Source organism: Phascolarctos cinereus, unplaced genomic scaffold, assembly GCF_003287225.1.
Source record: "Phascolarctos cinereus isolate Bilbo 61053 unplaced genomic scaffold, phaCin_HiC Scaffold_4;HRSCAF=312, whole genome shotgun sequence".
NCBI classification, from domain to species: domain Eukaryota; kingdom Metazoa; phylum Chordata; class Mammalia; order Diprotodontia; family Phascolarctidae; genus Phascolarctos; species Phascolarctos cinereus.
Genome location: NW_027555847.1, coordinates 310,744,772 through 310,762,160, shown reverse-complemented (window position 1 = coordinate 310,762,160; position 17,389 = coordinate 310,744,772). Strand labels below are relative to the sequence as shown.

At 38.5% G+C, this 17,389-nt stretch overlaps 1 protein-coding gene across 1 annotated transcript in view; it reads right to left on the bottom strand.

Annotated features, from left to right (window-relative positions):
* The window catches only part of ACOT12 (acyl-CoA thioesterase 12), a 76,437-nt gene that overhangs the window by 6,263 nt on the left and 52,785 nt on the right, over nt 1–17,389 (bottom strand). The window contains exons 12-13 of the mRNA XM_021007747.1: nt 11,318–11,451; nt 6,766–6,894 (exon numbers count right to left, since the gene is read on the bottom strand). Of these exons, the coding sequence (XP_020863406.1) occupies nt 6,766–6,894; nt 11,318–11,451 (263 nt within the window). The remainder of the gene's footprint in view (nt 1–6,765; nt 6,895–11,317; nt 11,452–17,389) is intronic.

Below are 17,389 nucleotides of genomic sequence, written 5' to 3'. Positions count from 1 at the left end.
TACAATGAGACAGAATTTTATATGGAGTTCATAGCTACCACAGAAAGTCCAATAAATGACTTGTCTGCCTTCTATGCCTGTTATGGTAGGAAAAAGCAACTCTGCCTAGTAAGAGAGCTAAGAAACTTTTATTTGCAGCAATGCCTTCCAGGGAAGGCTTATGATAAAGTTAATTCTGTAAGGTTCAGAACCTTGGTTCTAACCTAAGGTTCATGGCCTTGGCATTGAAACAAAACAGCTAAAAAAATGGCAAATGGATCTCGACTATGACACATTAACAAATAATAGTGACAGCTTCCTTCTCCTAGAGAAGGGCGATGTCTGAACATACTAACTGAATAGAGCGAAGAAGAGATTTTTTACAACCTATTGCTTTGACTCAAGTGAAGTGCCCTTTAAAACATCCAGACAAATGGGACTCTGTCTTATTTTTAAAGGCATGTAGGGCAGAAGATTTTATAATTTTGGTGGGGGGGAGATGTTCCTGTAATTAGGGACTCTCAGGAAATTCATCTATCTAACATAAATATTCCATTCTACAACCTCAGCACATTTTCTCTTCTGTATAGGGTAGAGAGGTGGAAGGTGGGATTTATAGCAGGAATGCAGGGCTGGTTCAATATTAGGAAAACTATCAGCATAATTGACCATATCAATAACAGTAGCAACAAAAATCATATTATTATATCAATAGGTGAAGAAAAAGTCCTTGACAAAATACAACACCCATTCCTATTAAAAACACTAGAAAGGATAGGAATCAATGGAGCCTTTCTTAAAAATGATAAGTAGTATCTATCTAAAAGCAAAAACAAGCATCATCTGTAATGGAGACAAATTTAAAGCCTTCCCAGTAAGATCAGGAGTGAAGCAAGGATGTCCATTGTCTCCATTACTATTTGATACTATACAAAGAAACAATAAGACAAGAAAAAGACATTGAAGGAATAAAAATAGGCAATGAGGAAACAAAACTATCACTCTGCATGTGATATGATGGTATACTTAGAGAACCCTAGAGAACCAACTAAAGAACTAGCTGAAACAACTTCAGCAAAGTCGTACTATATAAAATAAACCCACATACATTATCAACAGTTATATATACTACCCACAAAATCCAGGAGGAAGAGATAGAAAAAGAAATTCCATTTAAAATAACCGCAGACAATATAAAATACTTGGGAGTCTACCTGCTAAGACAAACCCAGGAACTATATGAACATAATTACAAAACACTTTTTACACAAATAAAGACTGATTTAAACAATTAGAAAATATTAACCACTCACTGGTAGTCCAAGCCAATATAATAAAAATGACAATCCTACCTAAGTTAATTTACTTATTCAGGGACATGCCAATGAAACTACCCAAAGAATTATTTTATAGAGCTAGGAAAAATAGTAACATAATTCATCTGGAAGAACAAAAGGTCAAGAATATCAAGGGAATCAATGCAAAAAAAATGTGAAGGAAGGCAGCCTAGCAGTTTTAGATCTCAAACATTACAAAGCAGTAATCATCAAAACAATCTGTTACTGACTAAGAAATAAAGTGGTGGATCAGTGGAGTAGATAAGGTATGCAGTACACAGTAGCAAATGACCGTAGTTATTTAGTGTTTGGTAAACCCTAAGATCTACGCTTTGGGGTAAGAACTCAACATTTGACAAAAATTGCTGGGAAAACTAGAAAGCAATTTGGTAGAAACTGACATAGATCAATATCTTACACTGTATGCCAAGATAAGGTCAAAATGGATGAATGATTTAGACATAAAGGGTGATATCATAAGCAGATTAGGGGAGCATGGAAAAATGTACCTGTCAGATCAATGAATAAGGGAGAGTTTATGACAAAACAAGAGATAGAGAGGATTATGGGAAGCAAAATAGATAATGTTGATTATGTGAAATTAAAAAGCTTTTTGCACAAACAAAACTAAGGCAGCCAAAGTTAGAAGGAAAACAGGAAATGGGGGGAAATTTATAGCAAGTTTCTCTGATAAAGTTTCTCTCATTTCTCACATATGTAGAGAACTGAGCCAAATTTATAAAAATGACAGCTATTCTCCAATTGACAAGTGGTCAAAAGATATGAACAGGCAGTTTTCAGAAGAAGAAATCAAAACTATCAATAGTCACATGAAAAAATGCTCTAAATCACTACCAATTAGACAAATGCAAATTAAAACCACTCTGAGACACCATCTCACACCTAACAGACTGGATGACATGACAGAAAAGGAAAATGACAAATGCTGGACGGGATGTGGAAAAACTGGGACACTAATGATCTACTGATGGAGCTGTGAACTGATTCAACTATTCAGAAAGAACAATTTGGAGCTATGCCCAAAGGGCTATAAAACTGCATTTTTTTGACCCAGAAATATCAGTACTAGGTCTGTATCCCAAAAAGATCAAAGAAAAGGGAAAAGGACTTCTTTGTACAAAAATATTTATAGCAGCTCTTTTTGTGGTGGTAAAGAATTGGACATTGAAGGGATACCCATCACCTGGGGAATGGCTGAATATGTGGCATATGATTGTGATGGAATACTATTGTGCTATAATGACAAGGATGGTTTCAGAAAAACCTGGGATGACTAACAGCAACTCATGCAAAGTTCAGTGAGCAGAACCAGAAGAACATTGTATACAGCAATACTGTGCAGTGATCCACTGTGAGAGACTTAGCTACTCTGATCAAGACAGTAATCCAAGACAATCCCAAAGCACCCATGATGAAAAATGCTATCCACCTACAGAGAGAAACTGATAAACTCTGAATGATCATTGAAGTATATGTTTTAAAACTTTATTTTTATATTTTATTTTGTTTGTATTTTCTTTTGCAACATGGCTAATGTGGAAATATATTTGGCATGAATTCACATGTAAATTTAATTGATATCAAATTGCTTACTTTCTCAAAGAGAGGGAAGGGCAGGACAGAAGGAGAGAAATTGGAAGTCAAAAATTTTTGAAATGATTGGGGTTTTTTGCATGTAACTGGGAAATAATGAAATAAAAATAATTTTTTAAAAAAAAAGTATACAGAACAGATATTTACTTCAGGGTCATGCTTCACTATCCAAGATGTAGAAATAAAGGCTTGCATTGAGATGGTGTTAGTGAGAAAAGAGAGGAGGGAACAGATATAAGGAAGAGGAATGAGTCAAGGGTAACAAAAACATTTGAACATGGGAGACGGGGTGAATGATGGTTCCATTTTCAAAAAGGGTGAAGAAGGAAGAACAGAAGTTTAGGAGGAAACAATTTTAGACATTGAAAGTGTGAGGCGCTGGTAGAAAACCAGGTGAAAATGCTCTGGAGATAGCTACAGTTTCAAGTCTGGAGTACAGGAGATAGATGTTAGGATTATATAGATTTGGAGGTCATAGGCTAAAGGAGATAAAAGGAAACTATGAAAGTGAATGTTTTGTCAATTCAGAGTACAAAGAAAGAGAAGAGAATTGAGGACAGCACCTTGGGTAATGCCCACCTTCAGGCGTCAGCAAGAGAATGTGGTGCCAGTAAAGGGGACAGAGAAGGAGCAGTTATGAGAGAGAAGAGAAAAACTAAGAGTAGATGTTATCTCAAAAGCCAAGGAAGGAGTGTCCAGGAGGAATTGGTTAACTGTGTCAGATGCTACAAATAGGTTAAGTAGAATGAGGATAAAACACACACACACACACACACACACACACACACACACACACACACACACATTGGATAAGAGATTTCCAGGTTTATTGGTGACTTTTGAAAGAGCAGTGGGATTCGAATCCAGAATACAAGGAGTTAGAAGAGAGTGGGTGGTGAGGAAGTAGAGGAAGAAGTTTTTTTCTCTCACTGCACAGGATCATTTGCCATGAAGAATTATGGCTACCAGAATATCTAGAATCTCCCTTGTGCATTCAATTACTATTCAATTCCTGTTGCATAATTGAGGTAGCTGCCATGAACCTTTGAGAACTGCTGAGGTAGAGGCATCTGGTGTAGAGTTTTTTTTTTTCTCAACAATGTTGATCATGAAAGGGAAGATACAAATGGAATTGTGGCTGTATGGGAAAGAAGAGTCCAGAGAAGGTAAGGAAATGTGAGAATATTTGTTGGCAGATGGGAATGAATCAGCAGAGAGGGAGATATTGATGATGCATGAGAATAACAGCTGGAGTAAGTTTCTGGAGAGGGAAAGGATGAGCTCAAGGGTATAGACAGAGGCATTAACATTGTCATAGAGTAGTAACACCTCTTTTACTGAGACAGAGGGGAAGGAGGAGTAATCAGTGATGAATGACACTGAGAATTTTTGATCAGTACAATAAGGGATCTATGCAATGAACCCCAGTTAGAAAGAATTCCACGGACACCATTGAAAATCAGTATTCATAGACAGACAGATAGATAGATAGATAGATAGATAGATAGATAGATAGAGATAGATCAATCAATTGATCATATATATATGTATATACACACACATTTGTGTGTGTGTGTGTGTGTGTATGTGTATGTGTGTGTGTTTGTGTACAGTAAGGGGAGCTGGGACTTCCTTTCTGGTGGGAAAACAGCAAAAGGCTTCAGCCCCACCCAGTCACTTTCAGTCAGGTTAGATGACTCTCCTGAGGTGATTTGTTTGCTGGGAGTTGAAAGGAGTGGGAATTTTCTCATCCTGCCTACAAAATCAGTGAAGAAAAGCATTTAAAAAGACAAACACTACCTGAGGGCTTCTTTGGCTGACTGGGGAACTTAATCTCCAAGAGCTGAGATAGACTCTGGGGCTATGACCTAAACAATCTGAAATTACTCTCATGGAGGAAAAAGGCCATGTAGCAGCTGCAATTCAGCAAACAACCAGCAGCCAGCAGCAGGTAGGACTCACCAGAAAGCCTCCCAGAAGAGACACCAGCCTCTGGCAGCACAATGCAGAAACTAGACAAGCAGGAGATGCTAGTAGTTTGCAACAGCAGTAGAGAAAGACACCCACAGCTCGGCTTAATCACCAGCCAGCAGCCAACAGCAGCAGTTCTGGGGGTGCACAGCTGTGGAAGGGTTCTAGCAAGCATGCAGCCTCAGAAGCATGAGTTGCTCTAGTTACATATTGTTTGTTTGTTTCCCAAAGGAGGTTTCAATGGATTTCTAAGGAGGAATCAATGTTGAATGATACTGAGAAGTTTTGAACAATATAATAAGGGGATCTATGCAATGAGCCCCATCTAGAAAGGATTCCATGAGCATCATTCAAAATCAGTGCTATCTATATATTTCCCTATCCCACAGATGATCCCTGCATGTTCTCCATGTGGGTTTCTTACACACACGTCTTTTCTATGGGTATTCCCTAAGGTGGGAACCTGTGGGAGAGTATACACTTGTGTTTGGGGGGAGAAATTCCCCTCCTGGCTCTTCTTCTGACTTTCTGGACTTTGCCACTATGCCTCAGCTGCAGCCTCCTGCTGGACCTTCCTTAAGCTCCTGAGGCCTCCTCATCCTGGTATATCCATCTGCTCCGTCAGCCTTCTTACCCTTGAACAGTGATGTCCAACTCAGATAGAAATGGGTGTCGCTAATCTGTACATAAGGATCTCTGCTACATAGTGGCAGTTTTGAAATGTAATATTATCTATGTTTTATTGTGTTTTTGTTTGTTTCGATAAGTATTTCCCAATTACATGTTAACCTGGATCTGGCTGGACTCAGAAGTGTTGAACGCTCAGGCAGCCCTGTATGTTTGAACCCTCTGCCCTAGAACAGACTCCTTCCCTCATTGATGAGTTCTTTCCAAGACCTCCACAATGGGGAAGGGCCTGGACTACCTAATCTTCATCCTTTTCCTGGCTCTATTGCTGAATTTCTGAACTTTGCCGCCATACTCTCATGTGAGTCCTTCCCTGTAGTCTGCTTTTTAGTCCCCTTTTATGTGTTGTCTTTCTTCATTGGAATGTAAGCTCCCCGAGGGCAAGGACTGTTTTTTGTTTTGCTTGTATCTATATTTGCAGCATTTACTGCAGTGTCTGGCACTTGGTAAGTGCCCAATAAATGCTTGCTTTTGCTTATTTTGCTATGCTATTTATTTTTTTCCTTTAAACTAGTACATCTTCTCATTGGTAGAATAACAGAGTTATCAGAGTGGGCTTATGAGCTATGGTTTTGTATAGATACTGATTCAAAGCATTATTTGAACCTGGAGTGACTTTCAGGAGGTCTTTGATTAAGACAAGAAGTGACTATATAGGTCTCTACTCAAACCCAATAAAATCCTGCTCTGATCTTTCATCATGGCATTGGAGGTAACCTGGGATTCCCAAAGGCTGTGGCCAGAGAATACAAATTTTGGTGCCATTCACCAAGCTCCAAAGACTGTAAGTACAGGGCTAGAGACAGATCTTATGTGTGTCATCTGGGGACCAGCCTCCCTGTGTGAAGTTGCTTATCACCAGATTGGCTTCATGGTAATGTACTTTTTAGTCACAACTTATGAAGATTGTTTACTGAGGCATAAAGGGATTATGCTCTGCATTAGTAGAGGGAGTATCCACCCTGAAGAAATTGCAGATTTTTGAAGGGTTAAAATACAAGTACTCTAACTACCACGCACTGATTCTAAACTCTGACCTGAAATTGATTCAGGTTCAACACAAATTCGGTGTCTTCTCTGTGCAAGTAGCTGTCCTAGGTGCTGAGGCAGACCAAGATGAATAACACATATTCCCAGCTCCCATGGAGTTTATAATCTAGTAACTTCACATACTCACCTATCTTTAGCAGGTCTTCTTCGTGATACAAGGACAACCAAATCTATGGGTTTCCTGCTACTCACTTTTGGACAGGTGATATGATAAATTGTGTCATCATTGCTCACCCAGTCTATGACCTCACAAGACCTGTAAGTACACAAAACAGAGAAAATAAATACTTTATGGTTGTAATCTACTCCTCAGAAGGTGTGGGCAAGAAATATCACTCAGTTAAAATATATTTTGGAAAGTTGTTTGCTATATAACTATAAACATCTATGTTCACTTGCAAAATTCACTTCACTTTCCTATCAAAGGAAGCTTCCTTAATACACATGCAAAAGGGAAGAAAACATAATTATTGCTTTCAAGGAATTTACAGTCTAAGAGAAGAGATTGGATATGTATACAAATATAAGACTGGCTGTTATATTCCAGTAAAATTGATACAAAGAGAGTTTGGGGAAAAAGGTCATCTTTTTTTCCTGGAGAAGGCGATGGATTAGGGAAAATTTTGTGGAGGAAATGGCATTTAAACTGGTCTTTGAACAATTCTGACAGGCAGAAGAGATATTAGGGCAGGCATTTCAGGTGAAAGAAATGATACAAGAAAATATGGGACAGGTTGTGTTTAGGGAATAGCAAGCAGTCCAGTTTGGCTAAATGATAATTGTAGGAAAGTATCATGAAACAAGGCTGACAAGGTAGACTGTGGTTAGATTATGGAGAGCCTTGAATGCTGAGCTGAGTTTATATTTTACTTTATAAGAGATAAGGAGCCACCAAATGGTATAGAGCAGAAAAGTGATAGGATCAAAAAATTCTTTTAAAAGAAGATAAATCAGAATATTGTTGCTCCCTAGAAAACAATGGAAGTGATGGATTAAGGAAACCAGGGAAGACTTGTACAAACTGAAGTGAGTAGAAAGAGAACAATTTATATGACTACAGTATTGGAAGGAAAAACAACTTTGAAAAACTAAAGAACTGTGAGCAATGAAATAACCTATCACAGGCTCCAGAAGACTAATAGTGGTAATGAGGTAATGGAGGCAGTGAGTGTAATAGCCTTTCAAGAAGTTTGGCTGTTAAAAGGAGAAGGAAAATAGATCAGTAGTAATTTAAGCTGCTGGAAGCATCAAGTGAAGAATTTTTTTAAGGACTGGGAGATATGTGCATATTTTTAGGCAGAAGGGAAATGACCAGAGGAGAAGGAGAAATTAAAGACGCAGGAGAACTGAATATTAAAGATCAGACAGTAAAAATTAAAAGAGAAGCAAGTTATATATCTTTTACAGCTGTGGGGAGGAAGCATATTCTTGATGAAACAAAGGATAGAGGCAATTACATAAGATAAAGCAGATAATTTACATTGCATGATACTGAAAAGCACAAACAGAATTAATGCATCTAGGATAACGAGCAAATGATGAGCAAAGCAGTCAAATGTGAAAAAAAAATCTATCACATTTCTCAGATAAGGGGTTGGTATGTAAGATATGTGGACATCTAACAAAGTTATAAAACCAAAATTCATCTTCCCCATAGACAATAATCAAACAATACGAACAAACAGTTCTTAAAAGAATTGAAAATTATTACCAACCATATGAAACATGCACCAAATCACTAATAATATGGAAAATTCAAAACAAAATAACTCCAAGGTTTCACCAAAAAACCAGAAAATTATCAAGGATAGGAAAGTCAAGAGAGGAACAGTCAATTTTGGAGAAGATTGAGACAAGATAGAAATATTAATGCATTGGTCGTGGGGCTGTGAATTAGTATAACCATTGTGGAAAGTAATTTGGAATTATGCAAATCATTGGCTAAAATGTCCATACACTTTGACCCAGAGATTCCACTTCTAGGCAAATGCCCCCATGAGGTCAATAATAAAAAGAAAAGTCTCATATACACCAAAAATTTATAGCAGCAGGTTGGGTTTTGTTTGTTTGTTTGTTTGTTTTGTGGTAGCAAAGATCTGGAAACAAAGTAGACAGGGGCAAAGTATAGATTGCCAACAAAATTGTGTTACATGAATATAATGGAAACAACAAATACAGAAAAACATGGTAAGCTTTGCCTTATCTGGTAAGCAGAGACAAGAAAAATGATATACACAACAATCACAACAATGTAAATAGAAAGAACCACCACAAAACAATCAAAAGTGAATGTTGCAAAATTACAGAGAACAAACAAGCTGCTAAAGAAAAGAAATGAGATGTATCCTCATCTCTCTCCTTTACAGAGGTGAGATGTCCAGGAGTTTGTTACATTGAACATATTTTTGATGTTTTAAAAATGTATTGATCAGTATTTCATTTTTTTCAATTTTCAAAATTATTGTTATATGGGTTTTTTGGGAGGGATGAGGGAAAGGTGCTATGGCAGAAATTCTAGTGGTATAAAAACCAAAAGATTTCAAAAATTTATTTTAAAAATGAATGTTATACAATTAAAAAGAACAAGTATGACTCAAAAGAAGAGCTCTGAGAAGACACCTCTCCCAGCTCCTTTTTAGAGGGGAGAGGGAAGGGATCCATGCATGTAGAACATTACATATATTGTCATTTTTTTTAACGTGTTGATCAGTTTTGCTGATTTTTTTTCCTCTTTTTTTCTTTTAAAAAATTCTTTGTTTTATGAGATGACTCTCCGAGATGGGAAGAAGAGGGATATGGGGAAGATTTAGGTGGTCAAAACAAAAGACATGAATAAATATTTATTTTTAAAAAATAAATATACAGAAGAAACAATGACAGAAGGAGAAAGCTTCCAAGGAGGTATAAAGGGAAGGGATCAGGGGCACAGTAGATCCTTTCTTCCAATGAGACAGGAGGGAAAGAGAAGATGGGTGAAGACACTGGAGTTATAGGACGTAGAGAAGCAAGTATTTATATCCAAAAGCCTTAATCTCAGTGAAGTAGGAGGCAAGGTCATCTGCTGAGAATTTGATAGGTGAGGGTGGCTTTGGGAGCTTGAGGAAAAAGGGGAAAGTTTGGTAAAGTGCTGAGGGGAATGTGATAAAGAGTTAGTAACAGCCAATAAAAAAGATGGCAGTCAGAGGGACCAAAGGATTGTAAATGTAGTCCTAGAATGGATCTTGGAGGTCATATAAAGGATGGAGTGGGTTTTAAGCAGAAGATGATGAGTTCAGCTTCAGATACTTCTATAGATCACTTTGGTCACCCTGACAAGTTCTGAGATGCTCGGAGAGTGGCTAGCCTTGTCAGGGACTTCATTAAACAAAAAATGACTAAACCAACCTTCACCACAGCATATCTAGTGAACAGTGGTGCTCTCTGGTATGAGAAATTAGGATGAGTGGAGACAGAATTTCTGATATTATTCTTCCTAGGAGCCACTTGGAGAACTTGGAGAGATTCCTACATAAATGCCTCCATAAGGGAGTTGTGTGGAAGGCATTCCCTTTTCCCAGAGTGGGTCATTATGATGACATTAACCATGATGTATTATTCTGGCAGTCATACAAATGTAACACACAACCCTAGAGAAGTTTCATTTTAATTGTATTAAATTGCCTATTACATGGTGTTAATTACAGTGAATTTTAGAATTTTTAAAGATTGGAGCTCTAACTTATTAAGATTAGGAAATAAATGGTAATATTTAATTAACACTAATAATATCCCTGCCGTCCAAACAGGAAGCACACATTACCATATTTACATTTAAGTAAGATTTCTGTGAAGGCAACATAGTGGAGTAGAAAAGGCACTAAAATCATAAATTCATAGAGTCAGAAGACCTGGGTTTGAATCTTGGTTCTATTATTTTCTCTCTAGTTGCGTTACCTTACTTAATCAGCCTGGGCCTGAGTTTCCTGATCTATAAAATGAGGTGGCTGTATTAGATGATCCCTAAGGGGCCTTCTCGCTCTAAATTCAATATATGTCTAAATGATGCTATAGTGCAAAAGGAATGGTGGAACCTATACCCTAGGGCCATCAATTTCCAGTGTGGAAAATGTACCCAACTATATAGTCTGGTGCATATTGGTGGGGAGGGTCAGTGGGGTACTTCAAGTCTCTGGGATCACAGCAGGTGGTAAACAGTAGACAACTTGGTCATGGGGTGACAGTAGTACTAACATTAATCAGTTGAGTAGTTGTCAATGAGGACAGGAGAAACTATGTGTCATGGTTCTGTTTACTCAAACATCTATCGCCATCTTCCTTGTATTTCCATGAGTTAGGGGAAGGAAGAGGGAGAATGATTTTTTTTTTTAGCATAATCACAACCTCCTGAAGTAGTGAAGTAAGAATGATACTAAGATAACTTGGGAATAGAATGAGGGCAATTAGATTATAATCTCCATAAGGGCAGGGAACCATCTTTTGTTTTTTGTATCTATCCCAAACTCCAAATACAGAGTTCTACTTAAAGTAGGCCATTATTAAATACTTGTAAAGGAGACAGAGAACTATGTGTTAGGGGACAGAGTCAAGTTCTCACCTCTGTCTGAGTACTACCATGAGGGATAAGTTGATTTTTTTTTAAAGAGTGTCAGAGAGAGTTTGGTAAAACATTTTGTTCTTACAAGTAATAGGGGTTCCACTGAGGCTGCTTCGTGAAGTCAGATAGGGAGCCAAAAACCAACTTAGCTGATTTCTCTACTTGCATTTCGATCCAGACTGACAAAACATCCCTCTCCTCCAAGGTATGCATTTTGAACTGAAAGAGAATAGCACTTAAAAAATTAATTATGGATCTAGTAATCAGAGCTTAAATCAAGAGAAAATATGACACATGGCTAAAGAATCTTTCTAAATGGTTAGGAACAAAACAAAACAAAACAAAACACCATGAGGCAAAAGAGGAGTAGTTGCCTCACTTCAAACAACCTAACTGAACAAGATTTGGGCCAGGAGCCTAGAGGCAACATGGGTTGTTACAGCCCTCCTTCCTCCAATTATTGTGCAGTGGCTAAGTTTCCCTCCTGAAAAAATGAGGATAATCCTTCCTCCAAACTCAGCAACCAGACATTTTGATGTTTCTCAAGATGTTGAACACGGTCTTTTTAATAAGAAAATAATAAAATATTATTTAGATGCTTATACATACAAATTTAGCAAGACTTGAAGCGTTTTTATAATACATCAGCAGGAATTTACACACTTTGTTTAGACTTTTAAGTGATTTCTCTGTTGAATGCCCAGGGAACTGGGAAATAGAAAAAAGAAAAAGCAACTTAATGCATCCAAGGTTTCAAAGCTGATTTTTGTTCATTAATATAAATTATTAAATGTTTATCAAATTAAAAAGTGCAATAACTTGTCTGCATAAAAATGAATAAGCATTTATTAAGTGCCTACTATGTGAAAAGCACTGCTACACACTGAGGAAGAGCCCTGATTGGGTGGAAAATAAAGTACATGAAGTGGCATAATGTGAAATATGCCAGGAAAAATTGGCTGAAGCCAGGTTGTAAATGGTTTCAAATAATTGATTTACTTGCCCCAAGTCTCTCCCTATTCCAATCCACTTTATACACAGCTACCAAATTGATATTCCTAAAGCGTAGTTACTCTGTTCAAGGAACTCCAGTGGCTCACTCTTGCCTCTAGGATCAAATGGAGAGAGAGAGAGACAGAGACAGAGACAGAGAGAGAAGAGAGAGACAGGGAGACAGAGACAGACAGAGAAACAGAGAGACAAGAGATAGAGAGACAGAGAGACAGAGAGAGAAGAGACAGAGACAGAGACAGAAAGAGACAGAGAGACAAAGAGAGAGAGAGAGACAGAAAGGGAGAGATACATAGGTATAGACATACATGCATGAATTGTGTATGTATACCTATATGTACACATTTATGTATATACATGTTGGCTGGAACCAGGTTGTGAAGGGCTTTAAAAGCTAACAAATGATAGATAACCACAGATAGATATAAAAATGCATATATATACATTTATGTATATGCTATGATAGATATACATATACAGGCATATATATATATGTATAGGTAGATATACAGATAGATTATATCACATGTAAGAAGCTATAAAGATATACATATAAGTAATCTATGCATATATGTATATGTGTGTGTATCTATCATCTGTTTAACATTTAAAGTCATTCACAACCTGGCTCTAGGCAATGTGTGTGCATGTGTGTGTGTGTGTGTGTGTGTGTGTGTGTATCTATATACCCACACATACATATACGACACATATATGTATATCTGTGCCTCTCTCTTTCTCTAGATAGATAGATAGATATAGATATGTATTATATATTTGGTCTTAAAGGCAAGAATGAGCAACTGGAATTCCTTGAGCAGAGTAACTGATTTTAGGAATATCAATTTGGTAGCTGTGGGGATTGTAGAGGAGAGAAATTGTAGAGGCAAGGAAATCAGTTAGAAAGCTATTTCGAGGCAGCTAGGTTGCACAGTGGATACAGCACTGGCCTTGGAGTCAGGAGGATCTGAGTTCAAATCCAGCCTCAGACACTTGACACTTAACTAGCTGTGTGACCCTGGGCAAGTCACTTAACCCCATTGCCTAGCGAAAGAAAGAAAGAAAGAAAGAAGAAAGCAAGCTATTGCTATAGTCCTGACTAGAGTTGATAAGTTCCTAAATCCAGGCAGTGGTGTGGATAAGTGAACAGTGAATGGAAGGAATATCCATCCATCTATCCATCCATGCATCCAGACACCCATGTGTATATATATATACACACACACACATATATATATATATTACTCATACATACATACATATTATATATATATATACATACGCACATACATATATATGTATGTATGTATGTGTGTGTATATATAGATATATATCTATAGATGTAGAGATATATAGATATGTGGAAGAATCCCAGGACTTGGTACCTGACTAGATAGGGGCTGGAGAGGGAGAAGGAAGAATTGTGGCTGGTTTGTGGGCTGAACACCTGGAAGACAGGAAAGACAATATACAGTGCCTTCACTTTGGCAGAAATGAGGAAGCTGCAGTAGAAGAAGGAGTGGGTTCAGGGGAAAAGATAATGATAATAACAAGAAGGAAGACCCTGCTCCCTTCTTCCCCACCAAGTACCTATGTGCCCTTCAACAAGTCCCTTAAGGGGCAGCTAAGTAGTGCAGTGGATAGAGCACTAGCCCAGAAGTCAGGAGGATCTGAGTTCAAATCTGACCTCAAACACATGATACTCACTAGCTGTGTGACCCTGGGCCTTCACCCCATTGCCTCACAAAAACAAACAAAAACAAAAAACAAGTCCCTTAGGCACTGAGGGCCTGCTTATCCTCGTCTGTAAAACAAGGGAGCTGGCCTAACAACGACCCTCCATCCAGTTCCAGTGATCTATTCTGCTGCTCATGTCTGCCTCTCTCTCTTTGTGTGTCCGAGAATAAGCCTTAGTTAGGGGCCAGTTTTTAGGCCCCTGCTCCCTCAGATAAAAGGACTTCTGCAGGGAGGGGGAAGCTTGACATCTGCTTAAACACGAATCTCTTCTTTTGTCATGCTAACTTTTCTTGATCCTGTGATTTTGATGACAACCAGAGATGTGAGTGTTGAGCTACCAGTGAGCCCTTGTCCCACCCATTTTCTCCATCTATTTCTGTGTGCTTTGAAGTTAATGTTGAATTTCCAATCTTAAAATCATTCCCATGGCAACAAGCTGTGAGAAGATAAACAAACATGGGGTTAAGACTTCACTGCAGGAATCAAGCAGATGGAAAAACTAGGCTGTGAAGGAGAAAAACCTTTATTTAAACATAAATATCTTCAATAAGAGAAAAGAGAAAATGAGAAACAACTACTAAAAACAACTTAAAGGGGAAAAAAGTTATTTATGTACTTCCACCTGTCTGCCTTCCTTCCCCTCTACTTTCTCAGTTTACCTTATACTAAAGCACTTTATTATTATTACCACATCTACTAATAGCTAGCATTTATGTAACCACTTTACGGTTTGCAAAACACTTTACAAATTTTATCTCATTTAGTCTACAGAACAACCCTCTTCGGTAGGTGTTATCATCCCCATTTTAAAGATGAGGAAGCTGAGGTTGAGATTCAGTGACTAGTCATAGCTATTAAGTGTCTGAAGCAGGATTTCACCTCAGTTCTTCCTGACTCCTCCTCCAAGTCCATCACAGTAGTTACTACATGAACAAGCCACCTCAGAAAAGTTATATGCAGAGTTTTCCCCAAGGACCAGCACTTAATAAGCAATAATAAAAGTGAAAATATGGCTCTTGGAAGTTATTGAGATGAACCCCAATATGAACCCTGCACAGGAGGGCCTCCTTCACATCCCCTATACATGGTGAGTGAATGGCACGGCCCCTTGTAACTCTTCTCCCCAACTGCTCCAGCATCAGAAGGCTCAAGAAAGGGGGAAAAGAGGAGCCAGGGATCCTCTTGAGAACTTCTGTACTCCTCCCACCTCTGCAAGAGCACCTTACAAAGCTTTTCCAGATCCCTGTTTATCTGGAGTAGGGGAAGCTGTGGAGAATGGAAGGGTAGTTGTGAAAGTGACTGTGGCTCTGCAGAGGCCTGACCCTGAGGCTCTCCTATCACCTGCCCCTCAGTGAAACAAAGGTGGGGGAGGGAAGGATCCAACTGAGGGAGCCACTGCTGCTAAGCCCTATGGGTGTGATTCCTTCATCCACCCGCATCAGCACCAGGTCTATTGCCAGGGTGATGCTGGTGCAAACAAAGCAGCAAAGAAAGCCAGCCCCTTTATTCCCCGTTCACTTACAAACACTAGAAGGAAAAGTCAGCATTCACCAGATGGAATAGAGACAAAGCCTCCAAGAAAACACATTTATTTTCAAGCTTTAAAAAAAAATCAGAGCTCAAAGAATTCTGTATCGGATTTACAGAAGCTGAGCAGAGTCCCTAGCACTGAATTCTGTCACCACTAATGAATCCAGGTTGTACCAGGCAACCTCATCCATTTACCTCCTGTTGTAGAACTTGTGTCTGGTTGGTTCAGGTATGTGTAGGGTACCATCAGAGCTGTAACGGGGGCAGAGAGAGCAGAGCCTGGGACCCGAGTACTGAAATGAAGAGGGCAGCGATAGCCCTTCCCCATCAGCCCTGCCCCACCCCCCCCATCTAGCCCCCGGGGTTTAGCAGCAGCAGCCTTAGGGGTCCTGGGTTCTCTATGCCTGGAACCCAACATTGCAGGATCTGTGTCTCCCTCTACCCGTGTGGTACCACAGGATCTCTCCTCTTTGAATTTCATCTTTAAAATTGATTTAAAAATTGATTTGCAGACACAATTTTTGTTGCTTAGCTGGGATGATTTTTTTAAGCTTGCCCCAGTTGTCAAAGTTGCTGGTTATGGCTCTGGATATCCTGTCTACTCAACTGAAGTGTAAGCTTCTGAAGGTCAGAAATAGGCTCCCTTATTTCATTCATGTCCATGCAGAGAAGCAAATAAGACTAAAGTTAATACTGCCCCCGATCTCACAGCAAATTGCCCACACTCCATGAGAACTTTGGGACATTTCATAACTATCAAGTCTGCAGTGAGAACTAGGGCAAATTTTTAAAGTCTGAAATAAAGATGAGTTTAGCAGATAGCTTTGTTGAAAGCATTATTAAATTAAAAGGTAGGAGGAAGAGAATACCTCCAAGGAAAAATATATAATTTAAAATGTACCCAGAAAATGTTTTTTTTCCCCTTCTCCTAGTTTCACAGGTATTAGGGTTTCATCATAAAGAGAATCAAGGACAGATCCAAATTCAACAGAGATAAATATATGAAAAAGTATCCTGCATCCTACAGCATCTGCTGTAAATGATTTGGACAATAATTATGTGCTAACCATTGGTGGTGCTTCCCATTATGACTGGTTTTTTTCCCCTTTATAAAAAATACAATGCTATAAGAACACTAACTATGGTTTTCTCCTTCATGCCTGATATGAGTTTGTGTTTTCCAAAACTTCTTATGAATTTTCAGGTGCTAAATATGTTGCAAGAGGCAATTTTTACATTGTTTTTTAAAAAAAACAAACCACAAAACAAACCCTGAAGCATCTGTTGCTAGTATGGACTGGGGTCAGAGAAAGAGAAAAAAGCATTCTAAGGTTAAACTGTATTCCTTCTATATTAATGAGCCACTCATGGCTGATGATCAAAATCTGGACCCAGAGGACCTCTAGGACTATCTGAATGAAGTGTTGACTGCTGCCATGTGCAAAGAGATAGTGAAAGTAACTCTGCGTAGAGGGTCGATCCAAATTAGAGTTTAATGATCTAGAGAAAAATCACAGTATTTCTTATGAGTATTCCTGAAAAATTTCAGAGCCTCTCTTTAAGGGAGATGTAAAAACCTAGACAATGAAGCTTGATTAAAGGGTCAGTCTGTGATATTACTGTCTTGGGGTGGATCCTGGCTGGAAAGACTTTGGTGCTTCTAATTCCTAATATCCATTTTAAATTAAATTAAATATTTATTGGGGTATGGCTATCCATAAGGTAGTGTGCTATGAAATATGGGGGAGATACTAAAAAGTGGAAGACATAGTACCTGCCTGCCTGGAGCTTATAGTCTTAGCTAAGGAGATTAAGCCTAAACCAGTGAAAAGGCAAATAACAAAAAATGACTGCAATAGAAGGGATGTTGGGAGGCAAC